The sequence below is a fragment of the Suricata suricatta genome, chromosome 11 (assembly GCF_006229205.1).
Source record: "Suricata suricatta isolate VVHF042 chromosome 11, meerkat_22Aug2017_6uvM2_HiC, whole genome shotgun sequence".
NCBI lineage: Eukaryota > Metazoa > Chordata > Mammalia > Carnivora > Herpestidae > Suricata > Suricata suricatta.
In genome coordinates, this window is record NC_043710.1 from 92,422,033 (window position 1) to 92,449,974 (window position 27,942).

A 27,942-nucleotide genomic window follows, 5' to 3' on the forward strand; every position below is an offset into this window, starting at 1 on the left:
GTAACTCAAAAAAAAAAGATTTTCTTCAGGAGACCAAGCATTAAGTTTTATGACTGGTCTCTTGCTAAAATACTCAAACCTAATACAAATGTGGAATAGAAAAAGAATGTGATACCCCCTTCGTTCTCTCTTGACCTTGACAATGCACATCATTTCTTTGGTTTCAAATTGACACAAAATTTGCACAAAGAATCTTTTGTGCTCTTACAATATTTAACTGATACAGTTTAATAACAGCAAGAATCAACTTTTATTGATTTTACATAAATAGCTTATAAGAATGTCTTTTTAAACCTTGTTTTTCCAACGCATTTGTTACGACACCCAACACTTCTTTATGAAAGTATTTGTTAAATCTTTTTGCAAAGACTGTGGGGAAAAGTGAGGGGAGAGGAGAGAAAATAAGATTTCAAAGTTAATCGTCAGTGATAGGCCTAAATATTTGGCAATTACTTCCTTTCATAGGAAATTTCAGGATTGTAACTTTGAAACATATAAAAAGTGCAGTGCATCCATTTAATTAAAAAAGCAGTAGTCTCAGATATATTACTTGGGCATCAAACTTCCCTTTCTAAATATATTCAGGTTCACATAATTTTACACTTATTAAACAATGGTTTAAAACAATAACCATCAAAATCTTGAAATAATCCAAGGTTTGGATTAAATCATGGTGGTATCAGTATTTTTTAAAATTCTAATTTATGTTTTCATCCGTCAAATGTAATAGTTGACAATGTTCGCAGAGAATAAGCTTCCTACATGTAGGAAGATGATGATCTTATTATACCTGTTGTTAATTAGGTCATTTCCTTGGTTGCTACTATGTTTTATCAGAGCTTTTTTCACACTGATGTTTCCACGTGAACAAAATCCTTCAGGTAGTTGTTACCATACCAACATTGGAGACTTAACCGTTCCTGAAATAAGGAACCATATTTCTATTAGTATTTGTTATGATGCTTAGTCTTGGTATTATCAAGCACAACATATTTTTCTTAATCAGTATGGGTGGATTAAGGCAAAAGGACATAGCCTAGTCCCCTCAATAATTTATTCTCTATTCTTATAAAAACTGTTGAGGCTGTACAAATTATAGATACGCTGGCTAGAAAGACATACCTTGTCCTTTAGACCAACTCCTAGTATTGTAAGCAGGAAGTTAAAAATCTTGGTGCTCAATCTTGGCATCTTTCTTTGATCTACCATGGTGATAAGCAGTACCCCCACTGCGGACTTTCTGATACCATTTACTTGCTCTATCTCTTCGTTGTATGTATGTAGATTATTTTTCTTTACTAAACATTTCATTGTATTCAGTAATAGGGCAACAATCTACTACTCAGTCTTTGTAAGCTCTCCACTGAACAATGTTTCATTTTTACAACCGTTTTCTGCATGGCTGTTCCACTTTTCTTCTGTCATCTTCTTCACATAACTAAGCGGTCCCTTTCCTTCAAAGGAGGAAGGATTTTTGAATGAGCCTCCAATTCTATCCCACAAGGTGAAATACTGTCCATAGTTATAGTCAAAGAACATGTGGTGGTCTGTATGATGGGCGGAGCCATTAATAAGCGGCCTTAAGATCTGGGGAACACGGAAATCACCATCATGAATGGAAATTGTCCAGATATTGACCAAGATGTACAAACCTAAGTAAACCACCTTGTGTAATGGAAAGATAAAAGGGTATATATGGTAAGGTAGACTCTGAAGGAAGCCATCCACAGGGTGAAAAGCATGACTTGCAAATGGAGTAGGAATCTTCCAGAGATGGTGAGGTTTGTGTATGCGCTGCAGAAGGAAAGAACACAGTTAGGAAGCACCTTCACTTTTCAATTTAGCTTCTCATGCTCATGTTTTGTGGACATGACCTAACTAAAGAAATCTCTATACATTCGGCAGAATCACTTTATAAAATGCCCTCCTTTATCGGAAAACAGTAAAATGTTAACATATCCCCTCCAGACCCAGGAAGGACACACACAAAATAAACTTGGTATCTGTCATGCTACGCTACTTAGGTATTTCGTAAGTTACAGGAGATTCTGGGAAACAGGATTTGTAACCATACGCCACTGAAATGGATATATTTTTTCTCTTTCCCCTAAAAACCACTCTACCTTATACACGAGTCTATGATGAAGGCCTCTGTGAATCCAGTAGATCAGCATGTCGGTGAAAAAGAGGAAGGACAGTATACTAACAACGAGCCGAACCCAGCCTAGAAGAGACAACAGGATGGGTCAGCTCTGGCTTTCAGGATCAGAGGCTCCTTTGTACTTGCCCATCTGAGAGGGCAAAATGCGATCCTAGACTCAACACTATGAACGAATTAGCTTTGGCTATTCGACACCTTCTAAATTGATCTCCCTAATCTCTCTGGTATCTGCTCATTTCCTCTTTTGCCTCTTAAAGTGCCCCACCTACAATGTCAAACTGTGAAGACATTTATGACACAGAAAAAAATATACACTTCAAGGCATCTTTATACTTTAAATCTCTGGGCACAAATAACACCGTTTATTGTTCCTTCATAATAATCCCCATAAAACGTATCTTTACATACTGCCTTCCTGCTTAGAACTTTATTTCCCACTAAATATCTTAAACCTAGCATTTACTCCATAACCCAACTCCTTCTGATCTTTCCTGCCTCATCTGTTCCTGTACTAACCAGGCTAAATTTATTCAATGTCCTCCCAGCACCTTGAAAGTTTCACCTTTGTACCTTTACTCATTCTGTTCCATGTATCTAGAATGCCCTTTCTCCTTTTATTTGTTACTCATAGTCCTATCCACTTTTCAAGGCCTCGTCAATTCATCATCCTACTGTGTAATTCTTGGTCCTTATTTTAAATATCGAGCCTCTTACTTGGACAGCAGGTATGCTGGCTCCAGCGAGCCTGGGGGCCAGTCCCAGATGGACCACTTACTTGCTGAATGACCTGGGCAAGTGACTGACACTCCCTGTGCATTAATTTACTCACCCATAAAAGGAACATAATAATGGGACCTATGTCATAGAACTGATGTAGAATAAAATGGATTGATACGTGTGAAAAGCTTAGAACTGTGGCTGGTACATATCAGCACTTAGTACATGTTAACCACTATTTTTGCTTTCTAATACTAGACACTAAAAATGTTATTTTCATTAAATAATTTCAGAATTTCACAAAAATTTAGGTTAGTCCCTGCAGGACTGACTACAATAGAAAAAAATGGAATACTTTAAAGGTCTAAAAATTGGGGATCATTTAAATAAACGATGGATATCTACACAAGGTGATATTGTTAACTAATATACTATATAAGGTCAATATTTACTGACATGAAAAGATGGCCATATATACAACTAAGGAAAAACCAAAGTCTCAGCCAGTACGTGTGGTAGGGTTTCATTTTTGTAACACAGAGAAGTGGAGGGGTGTATGTCAAAAAAGGGCGTTTCTAGGTAGCAGGTCAGTGGATTCAAAAATCTGTATTTTCTGTAATTATCATGTACTATTTGAGCTTGCGGGGGGGGGGGGGGCTGGATTCAGTAAACAGAAACCAAATGAATGCAAAGCTTTATCTCTGATCACATCCATCTTCCTCTAAGCACAATTCCATGCACAGCCAAGACTTTAAAATGGCTAGGTTAGAAAATGTACACATGTGCCAAGACAAGAATGCATAAAAACAAAGCATTAAAAACAATTAAACAGGGGCACCTGGGTGACTCAGTCAGTTGAGCGTCCAGCTCTTGATTTTGGCTCAGATCATGATCCTGGGGTCATGGGATCGAGGCCCATGTCGGGCTCTAGGCTGAGCATGGAGTCTGCTTGAGATTCTCTCTCTCTGTTGCCCCCTCCCATCCCTGCTCTTTCTCTCTCTCTCTCTAAAATGAAAATTAATAAAACATTTTTTAAATAAAATAAGGGGCGCCTGGGCAGCTCAGTTGGTTGTGTGACTGACATCGGCTCAGGTCGTGATCTCATGGTTTCTGAGTTCAAGTCCCACATCGGGCTCTGTGCTGACAGTTCAGAGCCTGGAGCCTGCCTCGGATTCTGTGTCTCCTCCTCCCCTGCTTGCATTCTGTCTGTCTCTCCCTCTCAAAATAAATATACATTAAAAAATTTTTAAATAAAATAAAAAAATTTTTAAATGAGAAAACCCCACAAACGATCTGTAATTATTTTAAAAGAAGAAAAAAAGAGGCCGGTTTGGTCCTTGAGAGAAGCCACTCTGTGCCTCAGGTTCATATTACTCACTCACCACTTGGAAACTCTCCTATGTCATCATATAATCTGCTGTACCCTCTCAGCTCTAGCAGGAACAATGAAACAGTGGGAATGCTGATCCACGGCAGGGACTGGACAGTGAACATAATCTCTCTGTAGACTTGATTCTGAAAATGAAATTTCCAATACTTAAAAGTCACAAAATCTATGTTAAACAAAACCAGCATGAAATTGTCTTGGAACGCATTTTTCAAATCTCTTTTATGTGAGGGAGCTTGCTGCCAAACTGTTCCATTAAAATGTTGGTATGTGGGAAAGCATGTGTAAGAAAAACACTTCTCTTTTAAAGAGCAAATGCAATAAATACTTTCAATTCTTACTCTTTCTCACAAAGCCCGCATTCTGGATTTCTATTCATAAAATGATACTTTCTTTCATAAATTTCCATCCCCAAGTCTCTTTGATTTTTTCTTTTTTCAGTCCTTGGAGGAACTGATAAATATAAATAACTGAAATAGAAAATGACTGTAAATAAATCCACAATCTCCTATCTGGTCAAAGATATATATGTAGTAAAAACATATTCAGTTTGTGAAAGTCAAACGTTCAACTACACAAATGTGTGCATTTATTTATCACTGTTAGCAAAGAAATTCTATGTATCTAGCAAGACACCAGGCTTATAATTAAAAAAAAAGTTGGGTTCATTTATTTGTTTGAATTGAGAGAGGAGAGGGGATTAGTCTTACCAAAAATATCTAACCCAGCCTTACATAGGCTGGTTGCAAAAATCTTACTTAATGGTTATAACCACTTTGATCTGAAAATCTCACACACAAAAACATTATTTTTACAGTAAGAACAGTTAAAGGTAGGTAAGAAAATCACTTACCTTTAAAAACTGTGGATGCTTCATTAATGAATGATCATAGACAAAATAATAGCTCAGGGTGGCAAAGAAGAAATAAAGGATATATGCGCCGAGATTTGTTACAATCAGCAGACTAACGGTTTGTCGGAAGATGTTGTCCTCAGGCCATGAGGCTGGGTAGATGTACGGCGTAAAAAAATAATAATCCGCAGCACTGAGTACAAGATCCATCTTGGCCCCTAAAGGATAAGCACGTGCAACAGTTATTTACCCATTTGATATTTCTCAGTGCGAAACATTTTCGGAAAAACTATGCATGAAATTCCTGCTTTAAAAAGCGCATACAGTATAAAGTCTACTGCTACCAGAATCCCTGCAATGCCACCTTAAGAGCCAGAAGGGACCTTAAGTATCATCTCGGGTCCAATCTTCATGTTACATACACACAGGGACATCAAAGCTCTGAGAAACGGCCGCCCAGGAAGTTTTTTCTGGGACATCAATCTGGCAAAGTGGCATCAGTCTGGATCTAATGTCATCTTGGGGCTCTTCCCCAACATATATCCTATGGCAACACGAGAAGTAGTGAAGATGTGGAGTGCATCAAGGTGTAAGTACTCAGCTGTTTACTCCTTCGGCTATAAGCTTCAGAGGCACGTCTCTCCTAAAAGGACTCCGATTTCAGGAAGTTTTCCTTCAGTGCAGAGACTTAGATAAATCTGCTAGATGGTATCTGTGCTGCTACCTCAACCACAGAAGTCAGGGACTATCTGTTCTTGGGACAGATGGAAAAGCCACTCCCACTGACAGGACAAAGGGAGACATATTCTTTCTTTTCTTTTCTTTTCTTTTCATGTTTATGTTTGAGAGAGGCAATGTGTGAGCAGGGGAGGGGCAGAGAGAGAGAGGCCGACCCAGAATCTGAAGCAGGCTCCAGGCTCTGAGCTGTCAGCACAGAGCCCGATGTGGGGCTCGAACTCACGGGCTGCAAGATCATGACCTGAGCTGAAGTTGGACACCCAACCAACTGAGCCACCCAGGCGCCCCAGGGAGGCATATTCTTGGCATGAAGAACTAGAACACACTTCTTCTCCCCACCAATCAATTCTCGATATCGGGGGCTGGGGACCGTAATTTGAGGAGGAGAATGTACAAAAGGGCAGTCTGTGAATAATTTAAAAATGTCAATTGTCTTCAGTCCGCCTTGCCTAGAGCTTGGACCGCTCCTATGTTTAGGGAGCCAGCCTGGAGATTTTTGCCCGGTGTTTTGTGAGGCTCGTTCAAACACTGTATATGTAAGTATATGCTGAGATACCGTTTCTTTGCTGTCAGACTAACGAATATCCTGAAGTTGGATGATATTCTCTGTTGGTAAGGTTCTGGGGAAGCAGGCCCTATCCTACACTGCTACGGCCTTGTAAAGTGGGACAGTTCCTGTGCAGAGCAATTAAGAATATGCCACCACAATGTCCCACCACCACTGAAAATGTATTCAGCACTCAAGGCTCCATCGGGTATTACGTTGGCTAACTCATGAGGGTTATGTTTAGCTGTTTCATAACCAGCTAAATTTCACCGTCTTTTCAGATACTCTTCTTTACCCTGTTTCCTAAATTTCTGATTCCTCCTTTCTTAATCCTAACACTCATGTCCAGTAGTAGTTCTTCATGATATATCCTAGCTTGTTTCAAGGTCAACAAAGCCATCGGTGGCCATTTACTGACATTCTTGTTGTCACATCTACTTAATCAGAACATGGTTAAGGATCTTTGTTTTCTGTCCTGTGCAGTGGTTTCCTGTTTTTCTTTAGTTCTTTCTTGGTCCTCACCACCAGTGTAAAACTTGGGCAATCTGTTTTTCTAGCCTTTAACTCACATATGGTGGTGATGCCCACACCGACTTCTTCAGCGGGAGGCGTCACAGACACACTACGCACAAGTTCCTACGACACCTAACTCCATGTTCTGTGCTAATACTAATGACAGATACTTCCATTCATTCTGTTACTCACATGGGCTATCTCTCACTCCTTTTTTTTATGTTTCCATATGCAATTAAACTCAAAGTAACCAAAACAGTCCCAGCACATTGCAAGGAGTGGGGGTACCTGACAGGGGCACCAACACAAAATGGGCGCCTTGGTCAGTTGGAGTCAGCCTGTGCCATCAAATGAGTTTGAGTGCCAACCTTTAAAAAACAAAACAAAACAAAAAACTTCTGGTTTTTCAGGGCTTTTCAGATTTTGAAAGTGTGGCTGAGGAACTATGGGCATATGTTCCTTTGTGTGACTTCACTGCTATTTAACTCATGTACAAGGATTTGGATAGATTCTAATCACAATTAACCCCACAGTGTATTAATTTCTACAAGCAGAAGAGCCAGGGCAGAGATGAAATGCATCCGTAACTCTGGTGAACACTGTCCAATCACTCTGTGCAGGAATTGTACCCCTTTGCAAGGCCACAGTGTCTGTTTCCCTACAACCTTAACAGAGACTATCATCAACCTTTAAGATGCTCGCTAATCTGATAGCAAAGAAATGAGCTCTCAGTATATATTTATGTTTCTTATTATCAGTGAAGTTGAGCATGAGCACACATATTTAGAATAGTTTCTATTTTTTTCTGTGAGGTTACATTCTTATCCCTTGCCCATTTCCCCACTGAGTTTTCAGTTTCTTAAAATCAAACTCTAGAAGTCCTTATTTATTAAGAGTGTTTAGCTCCTTTCTCTGTGATAGGTGCTGCACGCATTTTGTTTTTCTCACTTTGACATGGGAAGTTTTAACTAATGCCAAATGCCAGATATTGACATATATCTTTCATCATATATTGTTAACTCAAATAACAACTAAGCAATTAAGCATAAAGGTCTACACCAGATAACGAGCTTATAAAGATTGAAAAGATAACAGTCGAAATCCATCTGCAAGATAAGGCAATTATAGAAATAATTACATCGGTGTAAATGATATAATAAAGGTATACACACATCCGATTCATGCGTTAAAGGACATTATCAGAACGAAAAGGTTAGAGATAGGCATTTCCAATAAAAATAACAACTTGCAAAGGCATGGAAAAAGTCATGCTACATTCATGGGTCAGTGGGTGTCACTGGTGGGTGCCAAATGGTGCGATGGGTAAAACAGAGGAGAAGAAAATGTTTGAGGATAAACCTTATAATAAAAGGAAAGCGGTGTCAGACTGTGAAGGGCTCTGCTGCCCTGCTAGGGAATCGAACTTTCCCCCCGACACGATGGGAGATACTCACAGGTTTCTGGGCAGGGAAGAGGTTATCATTAGATTTGTACTTCATAGAAACCATTCCATTAGGAATATGAGTATTGATGAGAAGCAGGGAAAGAGAGACAGAGACTTAGTTGCTCCCATGGTAGACTAGCCCAGCTCTAAGAACATACATATTTATCAGAGATTGAGCAAGTAAAAAACCCACCGGGCTTGGGACGCCTGGGTAGCCCAGTTGGTTAAGCCTCTAACTCTTGATCCCAGCTCAGGTCTTGATCCCAGGGTCATGAGTTCAAGCCCCCTGTTGGGCTCAGCACTGGGTGTGGAGCCTGCTTTAAAAACAAACGAAACAAAAAAACCCCATAAAACCCAAAGGCTTGACAACCAATTAAATACTGGAATATGAACGGAGGTGAAATCTAGGATGACTGAGACTTTAGCTGGTCCATCCACCAGATGACACCTGGTGATGTCATCAGAATCAAAAGAGGGAATACTGGGAGAGCGGTTATATTTGGTGCCACAGGGACTGGGGTGTGTAAGGAATGACGGCTTCGGTTTGGGTCTTAAACCTAATTAGCATGGACTAATAAGCTTTAACTCTATGCTTACTCTTAGTCATAAAGCAATAGACTACATGCAAATATGAATCTGAAGTTCAAAAGTGAGCTTGTAGTGGTTGAAGCTGAAGCCATAAGGAGCAGAAATTGACAAGGGAAATAACGTAGCAAAGGGAGTACTTACTCTAAGTAACACCAGGAAACATCAATGTTTAAAAACAACCCAACAGGGGCGCCTGGGTGGCTCAGTGGGTTGAACGTCCGGCTTCGGCTCAGGTCATGATCTCTGAGTTTGTGTGTTCGAGCCCCGCATCGGGCTCTGTGCTGACAGCTCAGAACCTGGAGCCTGTCTTCACATTCTGTGTCTCCCTCTCTCTCTGACCCTCCCATGCTCACGCTGTCTCTCTCTCTCTCTCAAAAATAAAAAAAAACATTAAAAATTTAAAAAAAAATAATAAAAACAACCCAACAACTGAGAAGGATATTGTGATGCCACTATAGGTTGGTTAAGAGTTTATGGACTAATCTGCATGTTAGGTGCACTGTCCCGTAGCCCTAAGTAAATACAGTCCAGTGCAGCCAAAACAACTCAAACATTAACCAAGAATCCACTGCAGTCAACCTTCAATAGCATACATAACTAATAACTTTCATAAGATCTCAGTCCTTAACTTCAGTTTTGCTTTTATCTGAGGACCATTCCAGTTGTGTTAATTTGGGTACTCCCTGGACATAATCGCTGCAACAACAAACCAGCGCCTGGAGGGGAGGCGGGAATGTATCTCGGTCAGTCTCCAGGAAGTTTAGATACTGTGAAATAAAACCTGTTTTAAGTGTTTTTAGAATTTTAGCTTCAGTTCTATTTGTCAAAGGTAGACATTAAGTATTTCTAAATATATTGCTATACTTTCTGACATCTAACCAAAAAATCTTTTGAAATAAGAAACAATTCACTCGCAAAACTGCAATTCAAATTTGAAGTTTATATTCAAACCCACATTTGTAAAATGAGATAACAGATCTTCATTATAGAATTGGTCTCAAGGTTAAAGGGCTAAGTTTCTAGTTTTTTTGGCATCATCGGATATAGAGAAGTTAGTCAGGAAAGAGGAGCTATTAGTACTGCTGCTCTGGGAGCCAAAGCTGAGTCAAAATTACTTTAACCTAAGGGAGAAAGAGGTCACTTGGTTTTTCTTTGAAAAATAATTGATAATATCTAGTATCAATATTTACTGTACACTAGGCACTGTAACTATTAGCTTATTTAACCCTTTCAAGAAGCCCTATGAGTTAGGTGCTAGTATTACCTCATGGATCAAGAAGCTGGGCACAGGAAATACAAGTAATCTGCTTGGGATCGTCAAGTAACAAATGCTGGAGCAGGAACTCAAACACATGTGGTATGGTTGCAAAGTCCAAGGTCTATTTTATTTTTTTTTACTTTATGTTTTGTTGTTTAGAGAGAGAGAGAGAAAGAGAGAGAAAGAGTAAACATGAGTAGAGGAGGGGCAGAGACGGAGAATCCCAAGCAGGTTCTGCAGTGTCAGTGTAGAACCTGGTAACAGGGCTTGAACCCTCGAACGGTGAGATCATGATCTGAGCCCAAATCAAGAGCTGGATGCTCAACTGACTGAGCCACCCAGGCGCCCCACAGAGTCCAAGTTCTTAAACTTGCACAAAGTTCCACCGCCTCTTCATCACTATCTCAACTCTTCAGCTCCTTAATTGTTAACATTCTCAGTGAATACAAAGGCACATAATTTTTTGCATATAATTTTAAGGGGTTTATACCCCCCTTAAGTCAGGGTCTTCACAGACCCTAAGTTAATGATTCATGACTGAAACAAAGTTGTATTATTTTAGAGTTACAGAAAGAAAGAAACTTAAAAAAAAAGTTATTAATAAAACACAATTAAGCTTAGAAAGACTGAGTCTACTATTACTTTTGCTTTATTTTAAAAGCAGAGACAATAACAGCTAACATTTGTTGACAACCAGGTATTATATTAAAACACTTTTTATGGGGCACCTGGGTGGCTCAGTTGGTTGACCACCGACTTCGGCTCAGGTCATGATCTCACAGTTCGTGGGTTCGAGCTCTGTGTTGGGCTCTGTGCTGGCAGCTCAGAGCCTGGAGCCTGCTTCAGATTCTGTGTCTCCACCTCTCTCTGCCACTCCCCAGCTCATGCTCTATCTTTCTCTGTCTCTCAAAAATAAATAAATGTTTTTTTTAAATGTTTTATTTATTTTTGATACAGAGAGAGACAGAGCATGAGAGGGGGAAGGGCAGAGAGAGGTGGAGACACAGAACTGGAAGCAGGCTCCAGGCTCTGAACTAGCTGTCAGCACAGAGCCTGACGCGGGGCTCGAACCCACGGACGTGAGATCTGACCTGAGCTGAAGCCGGAGACTTAACCGACTGAGCCACCCAGGCGCCCCAATAAATGTTTTAAAAAATTAAATAAATAAGTAAAAATAAAACACTTTTTATGTATTGCTTTGCTTAATCCCTACAATCCTAGGAGGTAGGTAATTCTGTAACCGTCACTTTAGAGAAAGGGAAACTGAGTGTTTAAATAACTTAAGTAACAGTAACAACTGGGATGTGTATTCCAGAGTCTGATCTCCCAGCTTCTACATTATACGATCTCTCAAGGTGTATAACGTGGACGGGGAATTCTGAGTAGTCCATGCTAATATTACATTATGAATGGACAAGCATTTCTGTAAGTGATCAAGGATCGTCTACTTATTATACTTTTAGATGCTTATCATTAGAAACCTAAACACACACACACAAAGGGTGATATAAAGACAGGTAACCTGCTGTAAGGTTCTGGTTAAAAATATCTTCCTGAGGCGACCTACTTTGGCTCTGGTCTGAATCTGGCGGTGGTGGGTCGGAGCCCGGAGTCAGGCTCTGTGTTGACAGCTCAGGGCCTGGAGCGTGCTTTGGATTCTATGTCTCCCTCTCTCTTTCTGCCTCTCCCCTGCTTAAGCTATCTCTCTCAAAAATAAATAAACATCAAAAAAAAAAAAAAAACCCCTAAAAGAAAATACCTGCCTACCACAAGCTTTCCAATTTGAAACTTTACCTATCTACACCACCTCCAAATTTACTCTGCTATAACACAGGGATGCCAAGAGACAGGATTTTCTCCTTTTTCAATGCTAACTGGATACAGTATTTCCCTTCCCTTTTAGTCTTTACAAACCGCGGGCTGCTGTCCTTCCATTCGAACTACGTTGCAGTAACCGGGGTTTGCACAGCAATGGTCAAGAGGTCACAGCCTTACATCTTTGCCCCTTTAAAAAAGTGTGTGTGGGGGGCTGGGGTAGGGGGGATCCTTCCAAAACATGTCTCAAAGCAAAGCATGAGCGTTCACTGGACATATTTCCCTGGGATGAGCATCCACACAGGTCAACATCACACATCTCGTTTTCTTCACGTCCCTCGCTGTGTCTGTTGCTTTCACGGACCGGCCTCCTCGACGCCCCGAAACCTCCGGCTGGGCTAGTGCCCCCCACATCCCAGGTCTCCGGCCGCCCTTCTGCCCACCCCTGCCAGCCCGGCCCAGGGAGCGTCCCCTGCGCCCCGCACTCAACGCATCACAGCCTGCGCACGCTGCCAGGATGCCCGGCTGCCTGCCGATCCCTGCTATGGGTCACCGCCCGCGCCCCGGCGCCCGCCGGGAGCCTGACACCCAGCAGCCAGTAGTGAAAGAAAGCGTCTGGCGCGCTCCCAACTTCCCCACCTGGGACCCATCCTGCGGACTTCTCCCCCTCCACTCTCCCTCCTCTCCTCGCCCATCCCGCTCCGGAGGTATTCCGCCGCCTCCTCCATGCCCTCCTGTCACCCCTACCTCCCGAGGGTGCCGCCGCCGATCCCGCTCCGCCGGGTCGTGGGCTACCGGAGGCCAAAGTGAGCCCAGCGGCGGTCAGTCAGCGGGCCGCGCCTGAGGGGCGTAGCCAGGCCCACGCTCCTAGCGGCCGGAGCCGCCAGCCAATCAGGGGCCGGCGGCATAAGCTGATATGACGGCAGATCGCGCGACTTGGCTGCGCGCGGCTCTCGGCGGTCACGTGGGCGCCGCGCGCTCGGCCAGGCCCCGTTTCGTCCCGCCGGTGGAAGAGAGGGTGGGACCCTGGTTCAGGTACAGTAGCGGCGGCCCGTGGAGTTTCGCCTTTGGTTTTTTTAACTGTCACTGACGTGCATAGCTCCGGTCCTGCCCGAAGCAGGTTTACTGTGTTCATGCAAACATCCCTGAAACCGAGGCGCCACTTTGAGGGAAGTAGCTCCTTTGAGGGGAATGTCAGGTCGGGTCAGGGAGGTTGGGGGGCGCGCGGTGCATTTTCCCACGCAGGTGACGGAGGCGCAGTATCCGTAAGACGATTGCTGCGATGTCTTAGCCAGGAGGCTGCCCTTTAATATAGCCTTGAATGGCGGGAATTTGCCTGATCCACTTTAGGTTGGTGTTTAAATGACACAAACGTTTTCATAGAACCGATAAAGCAAATCTATGCAGACTAGGCGGAAGTATGTGTGACCTTCCTAGAGGTTTGCTTTTGTCTGGAGTGTGTCGGGTTTTTGCTTGTTTGGTTGGTTGGCTGGCTTTTTGTTTGTTTGTTTTTCGCGAAGTTTGCTTTTCTAAACGTAAATTGCGGTGGTCACGCTTGTAAATGGAATTCCTGGAGCCTCAGTGTAGTGCTTCTCACAGTCCAACCAGCAGTATTAGCATCACCTGGGAGTTCCTTGGAAATACACGTTTGGGGGCACGACCTCAGAGTTAATGGAATCTGGGGGTGGGGCGGTGGCGGGTGGGAATCTGAGTTTTCATAAACCATAAGTGAGTCTAGTGTTATAGGTAGAGAACCACTGCTCTAATGAGTTTGACCAGTCAGAAGAAAATCTGACTGGTCTTTGAATTTTGCTCCCTCCAGGGGAATAAATAGGGGGAAAAATTCTGGAAAGTAGGAGATGACAAAGTTTGGGAAATCATTTCTGTTACCTTATAGGACCGTCAGAAGTGCTACAGTGTAAGGGGAGGAGTTATTAACTCCAAATCATAAAAAAATTTTGTATGAATATTTTTAAAATTATCTGTGGCTTGCCTCCTATTTTCTTTTTTCTTTTTCTTTTTTTGAGAGAGAGAGAGACAGTGTGAGCAGGGGAGGGTCAGAGAGAGAGAGAGGGAGACACAGACTCCCCAGACAGGCCCCAGGCGCTGAGCCAGTTGTCAGCACAGAGCCTTACTGGGGGCTCAAATCCACGAACCATGAGATCATGACCTGAGCCAAAGATGGACGCTCAACCACCTGAGCCACCCAGGTGCATCCTGTTGTCTTTAGGTAGCCTGTAAGAGGATAGTAGTTGCAGGTGTACGACATAAAGACTTGATAACAGTGTATTTGTTTCAGGTACACAACATAATGACTTGTGCAATTGCCTCCTACTTTTCTTTCTTAAGTTTGTTTATTTATTTTTGAGAGAGCGAGAGAGCGTGGGCGAGTGAGCGCCGGAGTCCAGCTCCAGCAGGTCAAGGGGTCCCTGAAAGGATGGACTGTATTGGCGAAAGAGAGTAAGAGAGCCTCAAGTTTCTTTTTTGATCATCAGGCAGGCATCTCTGCTCTGTTTTTGTGTCTTTATTTATAGGTCAAGCGACAAGATGACATCAGAAAATAGAAATTTTTTACAGGGACTAATACTCTGTGATAAGATGTTTTAATCATTGGAAGTGATGACATTAGAAATTAGAAAATTTTTATGGTGACTAATTTTTTATGATAAGATGCTTTAATCATCGAAAGTACACAGAGAACTATCTCATTCATTCTTGCGTCAATCCCCAAGATTAAGAAAGTAACAAACCTATCTTATTTTGTAAGGGTTGGCTTTTTGCCAATAATTATGACTTTGTTTTTGATTAACAAATTACAACCAAGTCATGTAACACACCTACAGTGAGGTTGAGCAAATCCCACGGCCAAGAACATAACAAGGATGTCTTCAGCAAAAACCAGGAAAATATACATATCATTTAAGCCAGTAAAGCTAAGATTAAAACATAGGTCAAGCTGTACACATATAGGCCAGGAGCCATTTCATTAGGCTCACAAACCACAAAAAGAATGCTTGTTAACAAGTTGTTTGAGAAAGCCCTTTCTTTGATGCAGCACAATGGAAGCTTATGTGTTGGCCTTGGACCTGGGTTTCCCACATCCTTATCCATCCTCAAAATTGAAGTCAGTACAAGGGACGAGATTTGTAGACTGTAGACCTTGGGAAGGGACTATGTTCTGACCTTCTATTTTTTATCGCCAATTTAGGCTTCTTTTCTCTGGGCCAGACTTAAATGCAATTTTTGTGTTTTTAACCCCTCAAGTCCATCTTTTGGGTCTGCAAGGCTCATTAGAAGAGCTTTTTGTCAAACATAGTGTTTTGATCCAAAATCTCTTATGCAGGGACAGGAAAATGTTTTTTCTTATGGGGTAATTGTGTGGGGAATATCCATCTGATTTGGAATGCTGTAAGGTCTAATTAATGACAGGCTTATTTTCAACATGAGCAGCAGTAGTAGAAGGAGATACCACCAGTTTCACCTCTCATGGCAGGAGCTGTGCAAATGTCTGCCATTTCCTCACTGTGACTGTGTCCTCCAGCAAGGCCAGTCCAGCTCCCAGCGAGAGGAGTGAGCGGGGCAGAGGGAGACAGGCACAGATGATCCAAAGCTGGCTCTGCGCTGACAGCAGAGAGCCCGATGTAGGGCTCCATCTCACACACCTGTGAGATCATGACCTGAGCTGAAGGCGAATGCTTTCATGAGCCACCTGGGTGCCCTGCCCCTACCTTCTAAATCACATTTTGTCTATGGCCATACCACCCTGAACGCGCCCGATCTCGTCTGAATCACATTTCTTCTCCTTTGTTTCCTTAGTTATTGCTCTCATCTCATCTTTTAATTTTGGGGATGAAGCTTTTTTGGTTTCATTTCTGGAGAACATGAAAATGCAGTTTGTTAACCTTAAAAAATAAAACGGCCAGTTATTTTGCCAGAAAAAAAAGGGGTTTATTCGAGAATAGCAGAGAAGTGCAGTTGGGGACAAGCAAGCAATGGGGAAATCACAGGCAAACCCACAGAGCCGAAGGAAGGATTGCCAGTTTATAGAGGAGAAGGGGAACTTGGGAAGGCTTTTATAAATTAAAAGTCAGTTGGAATGCACTGGGCATTGAAGGCACAGTGGTTTTCACGGCGTTGTTGCCTGGGCGGAGGAAAACCTTTCTCCTACTGTGGTAGGAGGGTAGTCAAGTAATGGCGGAAGTAAATCGACTCGCAGGCGAGGTTCTTCGTGTTGTGTTTGCAGTGGGCTGGGAGCCCCAGGGTGTGAGAGCTCTGGCTTGGCTGCTGACCTTTCACCTTCATTTGAGTGAGATTTCCTTGTGTTGATACAGATTTGAAAGGCGTCTACCTAATACCAAGTTTCCAAATTCGTGGCTGCTGTAGGCTCCCTATGTGGTTTGTTTAGTCCACAAGTATGTTTTCCTCCTTCACTTAAGTAATTTCACATCAAAACAAAAGACAGACCTATCGTGAATGGTTGGGAAATCTGATAATTGATATCGCAAACACATGTGAAATATATCCTGAACGCTAGAATTGTATCCTTGTGTACTAGATAATAGAACACACAGTGATACATGCCATGAAGAAAACAAAAGGGGGAAAAGGATCACTATTGATGAGGGCTATTCCTTTACACAGCATGGTCAGAGTCCGTTTCTCTGTGTGGGGAACGTTTGATCTCAGTAGAGCTAGGGGTCCTCACTTACTTGGAAGATTCTGAACTGACATTTAGAGCCTGAATTTTTTTTTTAAGTTTATTTATGTTGAGAGAGCGCGTGCGCTAGCCGGCTAGGGGCAGAGAGAGAGAGAGAGGGGAGAGAGAATCCCAAGCAGGCTCCACACGGCCAGTGCAGAGCCTAGTGTGGGGCTTGAACTCATGAACTGTGAGAACAGAACTTGGGCTGAGATCAGAGGTAGGACGCTTAAACTGACGGAACCACCCAGGCAGCCCTGTATGAATTCAGTTTTTAGAGGAAAAGGAGTATTGAAGGAAAAGGTAGATGCACGAGTATCCAAAGACAGATACAGGAAGAGAAGATGTTTTGTCCTCAACTTGGTGCCATGGATTAGTTTTTGACTTTTAGTATGGTATTTAATATTTTAGAGCTCAGAGCTCCTCTGAAAAGTAGATGAACTTTATGGTGCTGTTCCCCGGAAAGTACACATTGCACATAGCAGAAGCTCTTCCTAACCACTGTCCACTTAAGGAATGTGTTTAATACTCTTTCTGAAATATGCCAGCGGATCCCTGGGAAGTACTGAAGAAAGCACCACACAGCTGGTCGCCTTCACTGCGGTTCACTCCTGTGTGACCCAATCTGCTCCCACCAGTTGAGAGGAAAGCTTAGCAGGAGTCCATTGTGTCTGTTACCAGTCTATTTCCATCATACTCACAATTATGTAACTAAATTACACAAATTGATAAAAGTTGAGTCTGCAAAGAAAAAGAATTGTTTCTGAGAAAGGCGAGGTTGCTTTGGAATGACTGGATAAAGATGAATGTGAATAAAAAACAGCGTTTGAATTGGGTGTAGGCAAGGTGGTTATGAGAGACTAGAAAGACTTTTTTTTTTTAAATGTTTTTTTGTTTATTTTGAGAGCGAGACCCTGAGTAGGGGAGGGGCAGAAAGGGAAGGAGAGAGAGAGAGAATCCCAAGTAAGCTCCCCACTGTCAGTGCAGAGCCCGATGTGTGGCTGGAACTCATGACCTGAGCGGAAACCTGAGAATTGGATGCTCCACTAACTGAGCCACCAACGAGCCCCCTAGAAAGACTTTTGAAAGCCCCAGGTCTGGTAAGAGTCTGCCTTGGATTTGATTCGCAAGAGTCTAACTTGTCTCACTTTGAGCAAAATGAAACTGAAAATCAAATGCAAAGCACTAGGCATATAGTTTGTGCAAGAAAGAGGACCAAGGACTCCAATCAGTCGGACTGCACTCAAGAGAAAGGCCTTGGAGAATGACAAGGGAATATGTATCCAGGTAAAACTAAAGTTCTTAAGGCATGTATTGATAAGGATACAGGTTAGGCTTCCTGTTACAGAACCCGAAATAATAGTGGTTTCCCCCAGAGAATAGGTTTTCTTTCTTTCACGTGTTAATTAGCATGGTTGTCTGTGGTAACACACCCTCCAGTTATACTGACTCTCACACAGTAGACATTTATCACTCACAAACAGTTCTAATGGATGATCCTGGTCATCCAGTATCCCTCCTCTGTGTGGTGATTCAGGGATCCAGGTTTTTCCATCTTGTAGCCCTGCCATTTTCATAACTTTCTGTGTCTTCTCTAGAGGAGCGGGAAAGGGAATGGAACCTGCATAGCCACATGTTAAAAGCCTTGGTCTGAAAATTCCGTACATCATCTGTCATGTTCTGTTGGCTATCACTGTTACCTGGCCACATCTAACCGTTAGGGAGGCTGAGAAACAGCTTGGTAGAAATAGGCTGGAAGTCTGTTTTAAAATCAGAGTTTCTATAACTGTACCAGTTACCTATTGCTTTGTAACAAATCCCCCCCAGAATGTAATGGCCTAAAGCAAGAAACATTTGCTTCACAGTTTTTGTGGGTCAGGAGGCTCAGTGCAGCTTAGTCAAGGTGTTGGCCAAGGCTCTGTTTGGAGAAGGTTGCTTCTGGGCTCACTCCATTGGCTGTCAGCCTCAGAAGACCCCCTTCCAAGCTCACTCACAAGGCCACTGGCAGCCATTGAGTCCTTGTTGGCTGTTGCCAGAGAAATTGATTTCTTGTCCTCTGGGCCTCCGCAGGGGGCAGCTCATAGGGTGCAAGCCGGAACAGGGCAGGAAGGGGAGAAAGCAAGACAGAGCCAGAATCTTTTGGCAACTTACTCCCAGAAGTGATAGTCTATCACTTTTGCCATATTCTTTTTGTTAGAAGCAAGTCATAGGCCCCACGCACACTCAAAGGAGTGGAGTTCACAAGACCTTAATACCGGGAGGGTGGGAGTCCTAAGTGGCATTTTAGATGCTCTCATTAATTACTCAGAGAGAAGGGAAAGCAGATGCAGAGAAGCAAGCCACCTGTTCCAGGATATTTTTCTTTTTTGTGATTCCACACTTCAATGAGCTTTTTTTGTTTGTTTTTAAAAATATTTATTTATTTTTGAGAGAGAGAGAGAGACAGACAGACAGACAGACAGAGACCGATTGCGAGCAGGGGAGGGGCAGAGAGAGAGGGAGACCCAGAATCTGAAGTAGGCTCCAGGCTCTGAGCTGTCAGCCCAGTGTCTGAAGTGGGGCTTGAACTCATGAACCATGATACCCTGACCTGAATCAAAGTCAGACATTTAACCAACTGAGCCACCCAGGCGCCCAATAACCTTTTTCAATTAGTTAATCAATCCTAAATATGTTGTCTAATCATAAAAACTAACAGTTTAATAAGCATCAGGCACTATTTTTAGTCCTTTATTTGTATTATCTCTTTAAAATGGTGACACCATCCCTTTGAGGTAAATACATTTATTTTTGAGCAATTTACAGACCAAGAAATTGAAAGTACAGAGAATTAAACAAATTTTTTTAAACTTCTATTTATTTGAGATACAGAGAGAGAAAGCATGACCAGGGGAGGGGTAGAGAGACATACAGAATCTGAAGCAGGCTACAGGTTCTGACCTGTGAGCACAGAGCCTGACACGGGGCTCGAACCCACGATCTTAGATCATGACCTTGTCCGAGGCCAGCTGCTTAACTGTCTGAGCCCCCCAGGTGCCCTGAAAGTGCAGAGAATATAAATAACTCAGCCAAGGACACACAATTTACAAGAATTAGAGAACTTAGGAGCTTTTGGAGCTGGCAGGTGAGTAGATTGGCCTGTGTGAGTGTCGGGCCTTGCTTGGGTAGTTTCATTGTTGCAGGTGCTGATCAGAACTCACCGAGGATTCTTTCTCTGGCAACTCTCTCCTCTGTGGCACTCTGCCTGTGAACTTGAGCTGCCTTGGTCTCTCCACACTCTTCACTCTGTGTCCTCAGCTCAGGCAGTCCCCTGGACCCCACCATGGTCTATCCCTGCCCCACAGCCTAGAAACTCTCTCAGGTCAGAAAACTGGGGCGGTCACTGGGCTCATTTATTTGTTTCCCGTTTCTCAGGCAATCCTATTCTTCATTACGTGACTTCCTCACAGATGACCTCCCTGATGCTGACCAGGGAGTCCCAGGCTGATTGGTATGAAATTCCACTCCTGGCAGAGGCTGAAACTGCAGTTCAGTTAGGTATGGAGTTGTTGTGGGACTTCCTGAAAGTGACGCCCCATTTTGGGCCTGTTGTTTCTTTCTAGCACTCCCTTAGGTGGATTCCACAGCAGAGCAGAACATAAGACCATTCACAGGCGTCCATGAGGCACACCTGTACATTTCTAGAAATAACAAAGGAGGAGACTTTGCTCAAGACAGTGGGTGAAGGAGCAATCAGTTCATTAATGTGGAAGGTGTTGTCATTCCTAACCGGTTGTAGGCTGGTGGTGCCTGAGGACATTCGAGTTCTAGATAAAGGATATGTTCTGGAATAGAAGAGTGCACAGAGAGGGTTTTGACTTTCTCTAAGGAACTCCACGCAGCTGCAGCTACGAGGACGTGAAGGAGAAATAATTCCCCAGTGTCAGGTGATGGGTACGACTAGAAGGGGAAGGGGATGGTCTGTGCTGTGGGGGGCAGCGTAAAAGACCACAGCACGTTCTGGAATGTGAACATGGAACTATAAAGCTTGAGGTGAGAGGTGCCTGGGTGGCTCAATCATTTGAGCATCTGACTCTTGATTTTGAAATGGTCTCCTGGTTTGTGGGATCAAACCCGGTGTTGGGCTCGGGGCTGACAGCACAGAGCCTGCTTGGGATTATCTCTCTCTGCCCCTCTCTCACTCTTTCTCTCTCTCTCTCTCTCTCTCTCAAAATAAAAAATAAACATTAAAAACAACCCTGCTTCAGTTGAGAATGGTCTTCTAAACTGGTGTCTAGATGGAGTGTCTCTCAATCAGATGGGGCCCCGAATGTGGGGCAATGATCACGTGGAAGCAGGTGGCACAGGAGGTGAACGCATGCACCTGCGGCAGAAGAAAGGCAATGGAAGTTTATTGAATCTGTGGCAAGGGGGTGTGGGCAAGACAGCAGAGGAGAGGCTGGCTGAAACACGGTAGTGGGAGGGGGCTGTTTGTAAGGCGGGAGAGTGAGGAGGTATGGCAAGATATGGCATTCTCCCCTTTTTGGTAACTACACCTGTTTGTAAGTAGCCCATTGGTCAGTAGGGCGTATGGGTATTTTGAGGTGAGCCTCCTGATGGGCCCGTCTGTATCCAGCCTGGTGGTTGCTGTGGACCCTTTCTACATTCTGTCGCTCAAGCGTGCTTGCCTAAAAGTAGCCTCTATGTAATGGAGACCTAGAAGGATGGGCTGATGATTGGGTTCTATTTGTTGGCATTCTTTGAAGCATGGAATGAATTTCTCCATGGGAGAATTTAATTTGCATCTGCTGGGTTTCTGAGGAGTCAACTAATCCAAGATGGCTCTGTTAGGTTGTTAATACTCCTAAGACCATAAGAATGTGGCCTGTGGGTTGGCTTTTGGTTCTAAAGTTTTGTTATTTTAAGATTCTATTTTTAAGTAATCTGTACATTCAATGTGGGTGGGGCTCAAACCTACAGCCTTGAGAGCAAGGGTCCCATGCCCCACTGACTGAGCCAGTCAGGTGCCCCTCGGCTCTAAATTCTCATCTGTGATTTCCTCCCTGTGCTCAGCACCAACTTTTGAATTAATTTATTTACTTCTGTAGACCCTGGGAGCCAGGGGTGGAAATTTTTAGTGACCAGATACCTAGGTCACCAAGTAATCAGAAATGGAATGAAAACTGCCTTTTGAAGAAGCTACCATTTTATTTACTGGCACCTTATGTGCTGAGAAAACCATTTCCAAGTTTCTTTGCTTTACAAAATTTGGGTAAAGGAAAGAACATGAAAATGGCTAGTCCAATGACAGAGCTGGACTTTACAAACATTTGTTATCTACCTACTGCTTTACTTATCACCAGTGGACTTTGAATGCCAGAGCGAATTTAGTCTGGTCCCTAGGTCAGTGACAAGAACAGTAATTTTGAAGACTTGATCCAACGCCAACCTCATTACACTTTGAGTTTGTAACTTTGGGAATTCATTCCTCCTCTGTAAAGCACAGGACACGAATACATACGGTACCTATTACTTTTTAGGGCCACCGTAACAAAATACCACAATCTGAGTGGCTTAAAACAACAAATTTACTGTCTGACAGCTCTGGAGGCCAAAAGTCTAAAGTTAAGGTGCCAGCAGGGCCATGCTCTCTCTGAAAAACTTATGAAAGAATCCTTCCTTGCCTCTTCCTGGTCAGAGGTGGTGGCCCTTGGTTCCTTGGCTTGCAGCGACCTCCCCTCAGCCTCTACCAGCTACGTGGTGTTCTCCCTGGATGTAGGTCCAAATTTGCCTGTTTAGTAAGGACATCAGTTATTAGGAATTAAGGGTTCACGCTACTCCAGGAGGACCTCATTTTCATTAACTGATTATTTCTGTAACAATTCTATTTTCAAATAAGATTACATCTGGAAACTCTGGGAGCTAGGACTCTTGTGACTTTCTGTGGAATTCAACCCCTGCTCATAACAACTATCTTCTAGGTCACTCCCTCCTTTGTTCCTCACAACACATCATAGGTACTGTATACACCTTAGTCATAGCACTTCTGGGTTTGTTTTTTTTTTTTTAAGACTGCTAACCTTTTTTTAAAAAAATACCCACGTAATTAACGTATAATGTTATATTGGTTTCAGGTGTACAGTATAGTGCTTCAATAATTCTAAATGTAAAGGGCGCCTGGATGACTCAGTCGGTTAAGTGTCTGACTTCTGCTCAGGTCATGATCTCATGGTTTGTGAATTCAAGCCCCACATCGGGCTCTATGTTGACAGCACAGAGCCTGAAGCCTGCTTCAGATTTTGTGTCTCCCTCTTTCTGCCCCTCCCCAGCTCACACTCTCGTGTCTCTTTCTCAAAAATAAACAAACATTAAAAAAAAACAATTCTAAACCTTACTTAGTGCTCATCAATATAAGTGTACTCCTGATCCACTTTTCCTATTTCACCCATCTTCCCATGGACCTTCCTTTTGGTAACTGTTTGTTCTCTATAGTTAAGACCCTGTTTTTTGTCTGTTTTTAACTTTGTTGTTTTGTGAAATTTCACATGAGTGAAATTATATGGTATTTGTCTTTCTCTGACTTACTCCTCTTAGAATTATAACCTCTATATCCATCCATGTTGTTGCAAATGGGAAAATTTCATTCTTTTTTATGGCTGAATAATATTCCTCTATGTGTGCGTGTGCGTGTACTGCATCTTCTTTATCCACTCTTCTGTCAGTGGATACTTGGGCTGCTTCTGTAGTTTGTCTGTAGTAAATGAGAGAGTAAACATAAGGATGCCTGTATCTTTTTAATTTGGTGTATTCATCTTCTTTGATAAATACCCACTAGTGGAATTACTGGATCATATGGTAATTCTATTTTTCATTTTTTTAAAGGAACCACCTCCATACTGTCTCCCACAGTGGCTGCACCATTTTGCATTTCCACCAGCAATACACGAGAGTTCCCTTTTTTCTACATCCTTGCCAGTCCTTGTTGTTTCTTATGGTTTTGATTTTAGCCTTTCTGACAGGTGTGAGGCGACGCCTCATTATATTTCTGATTTGTATTTCCCAGGTAAGTAGCTAACAGTGAAAGTTGTTGAAAGATCTTTTTCGAGTCATCGCCTCCACTTCTTTCCTACCATGTCTCTTTGCCTCACTCCATCTGGGCTTCCATTCCCTGCTCCACTGAAACCACTCTTCACAAGATAACTAGGCCTCAAGGTCACCAAATTGACTGGTCATTTTTCTAGCCTTGCAAATAACCATTTAACACACTTATTCTTTCTCAAAATACATTTCCCTTACTTTCCATGATGGCACATTCTCCAGCTGCTCCTCAGACTGCATATTGTTTTTGAACTTTGCTAGCCTCTCTTCATCTCTTGACCTTTTTATTTTGATGTAGCCACAGTGCTTTGTTTTTAATTCCCTTACCTCAAGAGATAGATCTAGAAAGAAGTTGCTATGGCCAGTGTCAGAGAAATTGCTCCCTGTATTCTCTTCCAGGCTTTTTATGGTTTCAGGTCTTAATGTTTATTAGGTCTTTAATCCATCTTGAGTTTAATTAATTAATTATTTATTCATTCATTTTTTTGGTGTAAAAATGGTACAGTTTCATTCTTTGCATGTAGTTGTCCAGTTTTCCCAGTAATATTTGTTGAAGAGACCATGTTTTTTTGCATTGTGTATTCTTACCTATTGGTCAAAGATTAATTGGCCATATAGTTATGGGTTCTCTGTTCTTTTCTTGTAATCTATATGTGTTTGTGCTGCTACCATACTGTTTTGGTTACTACAGTTCTGGATTATATCTTAAAATCTGGGATTGTGATAAATCCAGTTTTGTTCTTTTTAAAGATTGCTTGGCTATTTGTGGGTCTTTTGTGCTTATGTACAAACTTTAGGGGTATTTATTCTAGTTCTGTGAAAAATGATGTTGATATTTTGATAAGGATTGCATTAAGCCTATAGATTGCTTTGGCTAGTATGGACATTTTAACAATATTCTCCTAACCCACGACCATGTAATATCTTACCATTTATTTGTATCATGTTCAGGGTCTTTCATCAGTGTTTTATAGTTTTCACAGTACAGGTCTTTCACCTCCTTAGTTAAGTTTAACTCAAGCTATTTTATTAGTTTTGGTGCAGTTGTGAATGGGATTGATTTCTTCATCATTAATGTATAGAAATGCAACAGATTTCTGTATATTGATTTTATATCCTGCAAACTTTACTGAATTAATTGGTCAGTGTTAGTAACTTTTTTGGTGGAGACTTCAGAATTTTCTATATATGGTATCATGTCATCTGCAAATAGTAAAATTTTTACTTTTTCCTTACAAATTTGGATGACTTTTCTTTCTTATGTTGTCTCATTGCTGTGATTTGGACTTTCAGTACTACGTTGACAAGAAGTGACATCCTAGTCTTGTTCCTGACCTTAGGGGGAAAGCTCTGTTTTCCCCAATTGAGTCTGATGTTAGCTGTGAGTTTTTCATATGTGGACTTTACAATGTTGAGGTATGTTCCCTCTAAACCTACTTTGTTAAGGTGTTTTGTTTTGTTTTTTTAAATCAGGAATGGATGTTATACTTTGACAAATTATTATTCTGCATCACGTTGATTGATATGTAAATATTGATCCACCCTTGCATCCCTGGAATAAATCCCACTTGATTGTGGTGAATGATTTTTTTAATGTTTTGGTGGATTTGATTTGTTAATATTTGGCTGTGGATTTTGCATTTATGTTTGTCAGCGATAATTGGCCTGTAGTTCTCTCTTTTTGTAGTGTCTTTATTCTGGTTTTGGTACCAGGGTATAATACTGGCCTCATAAAATGAATTTGGAAGGTTTCCTTCCTATTCTATTTTTTGGAGTAGTTGGAGAAGAATAGGTATTAACTCTTAAATGTTTCATAGAATTCGGGGCGCCTGAGTGGCTCAGTTGGTTAAGTGTCTGACTTTGGTTCAGGTCATGATCTGAGTTCATGAGTTCGAGCCCTGCATCAGGCTGTGCTGACAGCTCATAGACTGGAGCAAGCTTCGGATTCTAGGTCTCCTTCTTTCTGCCCCTCCCCCACTCATGCTTTATCTTTCTCTGTCTCTCAAAAATTAATACACATTAAAATTTTTTTTTTTTAATGTTTGGTAGAATTCACCTATGAAGACATCTGGTCCTGGGCTTTTGTTTGTTAGGAGTTTTTTGATTACTGATTCCATTTCATTGCTAGTAATTGATCTGTTCAAATTTTCTCTTTCTTACTGATTCAGTTTGGAGGTTATATGTTTCTGGAAATCCATTTCTTTTAGGTCATTCAATTTGTTGGCATATAATTTTTCATAATACAGTACTCTCTTATATTCCTTTGTATTTCTTGATGTTATGATTTCTCCTCTTTCATTTCTGATTTTGTTTATTTAGGTCCTCTTTTTCTTTTTTTGAGGAGACTGGCTAGAGGCTTATCAATTTTGTTGATCTTTTGAAAGAACTATCTTACGGCTTCATTGATTTAGTCTATATTTTTTTAGTTTCTATTTTATTTATTTCTGCTCTCATCTTAATATTTCTTTCTACTGGTTTGGGGCTTTATTTATTCTTTTTCTAGCTCCTTTAGGTATATGTTTAGGTTGTTTGAGGTTTTTGTTTTGTTTTGGTTTTTTTGCTTCTTGAAGTAAGCCTGTATTGCTAAAAATTCCCTCTTAGAATAGCTGTTGCTGCATCCCAAAGATTTAGGACCATTGTGTTTTCATTTTCATTTATATCCATGTATTATTGTTTTAAACAAAATTTGCTGTCAAGTTAGCTAGCATAGTGTGTACAGTGTGCTCTTGGCTTCGGGAGTGGGTTCCCATGATTCATCATGTACAATGCTCAGTGCTTATCCCAACAAGTACCCTCCTTGATGCCCATCACCCCTTTTCCTCTCTCCTCCTGCCCCCCTCCAGCACCCTTCATTTGTTCTATGTGTTTAAGAGTCTTTTCTGGTTTGCCTCCCTCTCTGTTTGAAATTATTTTCCCCCTCCCCCTCCCCCATGGTCTTCTGTTAAGTTTCTCCAATTCCACATATGAGTGAAAACATCTTTCTTTCTCTGACTGCTTTGTTTCACTTAGCATAATACCTTCCATTTCCATCCACATTATTGCAAATGGCAAGATTTCATTCTTTCTCATTCCATTGTATATATAAACCACATCTTCTTTATCCATTCATCAGTTGATGGACATTTGGACTCTTTCAATAATTTGGCCCTATGAGTCAGCACTCCTGTATCTTTTGGATAAATTCCTAGTAGTGCTATTGTTGAGTCATTGGATAATTCTATTTTTAATTTTTTGAGGATTTTTCCCACAGTTTTCCAGAATGGCTGCCCCAGTTTGGATTCCCAACCAACAGTGCAAGAGGATTCCTGTTTATCCACATCCTTGCCGACATCTTGTTTCCTTAGTTGTTAATTTTAGCCACTCTGCTTGGTGTGAGGTGGTATCTCATTGTGGTTTTGATTTGTATTTCCCTGATGATGAGTGATGTTGAGCATTTTTTCATATATCTTTTGGCCATCTGGATGTCTTCTTTGGAAAAGTGTCCATTCATGGCTTCTGCCCATTTCTTCACTGGATTACTTGTTTTGGGGGGTGTTGAGTTTGGTAAGTTCTTTATAGATTTTGGATACTAACCCATTATCTGGTATGTCATTTGCAAATATCTTCTCCCATCCTATCCGTTGCCTCTTAGTTTTGCTGATTGTTTCCTTCACTGTGCAGAAACTTTTTATCTTGATAGGTCTTAATAGTTCATTTTGGCTTTTGTTTTCCTTGCCTCCAGAGAGGTGTCAAGTAAGAAGTTGCTGCAGCCAAGAGGTTTTTGCCTGCTTTCTCCTCAAGGATTTTGATGGTTTCTTGTCTTATGTTTAGTTTCTTCATCCATTTTGAGTTTATTTTTGTGTATGGTGTCAGAAAGTGGTCCATGTTCATATATCTTGCTGTCCAGTTTTCCCAGCACCATATGCTGAAAAGACTATCTTAATTCCGTTGGATATTTTTTCCTGCTTTGTCAAAGAGTAGTTGGCCATACATTTGTGGGTGCATTTCTGGGTTTTCTGTTCTGTGCCATTGATCTGTTTTTGTGCCAGTACCATACCATCTTGATGATTACAGCTTTCTAATACATCTTGAAGTCTGGGATTGTGATGCCTCCAGCTTTGGTTTTCATTTTCAGGATGGCGTTGGCTATTCGGGGTCTTTTCTGGTTC

General features: G+C 41.8%; 1 protein-coding gene and 1 long non-coding RNA gene across 3 annotated transcripts in view; one reads left to right on the top strand and one right to left on the bottom strand.

Moving 5' to 3' along the window:
• Positions 1 to 226: 226 nt before the first annotated feature.
• Positions 227 to 12,900, bottom strand: SC5D (sterol-C5-desaturase). Of its 2 annotated transcripts, none has more exons than XM_029915143.1 (5): positions 12,769 to 12,900; positions 5,119 to 5,336; positions 4,261 to 4,393; positions 2,124 to 2,224; positions 227 to 1,794 (listed from the first exon to the last, which is right to left on the bottom strand). In XM_029915143.1, exons 2-5 carry the CDS (start codon positions 5,326 to 5,328, stop codon positions 1,339 to 1,341), a joined length of 900 nt encoding a protein of 299 aa, XP_029771003.1. In that variant the 5' UTR covers positions 5,329 to 5,336; positions 12,769 to 12,900; the 3' UTR covers positions 227 to 1,338. The 2 variants fall into 2 exon arrangements, with proteins under 2 accessions (XP_029771003.1, XP_029771004.1); XM_029915144.1 differs by lacking the exon at positions 12,769 to 12,900 and adding an exon at positions 8,554 to 8,594.
• Positions 12,901 to 12,978: 78 nt separating this feature from the next.
• Positions 12,979 to 27,942, top strand: part of LOC115272193 — a 69,518-nt gene continuing 54,554 nt past the window's right edge. The window contains exon 1 of the long non-coding RNA XR_003900294.1: positions 12,979 to 13,056. This is a non-coding gene — a long non-coding RNA (uncharacterized LOC115272193). The remainder of the gene's footprint in view (positions 13,057 to 27,942) is intronic.

What these genes read in the sequence shown, in the direction of transcription:
- SC5D (XM_029915143.1), bottom strand. Translation starts at nt 5,328, where the DNA reads ATGGATCTTGTACTCAGTGCTGCGGATTATTATTTTTTTACGCCGTAC. An exon ending in AGCATCCACAGTTTTTAAAG is followed by an intron (nt 4,394 to 5,118) that starts GTAAGTGATTTT and finishes TTTCATTTTCAG; the next exon opens with AATCAAGTCTACAGAGAGAT. An exon ending in CATAGGAGAGTTTCCAAGTG is followed by an intron (nt 2,225 to 4,260) that starts GTGAGTGAGTAA and finishes TGTCTCTTCTAG; the next exon opens with GCTGGGTTCGGCTCGTTGTT.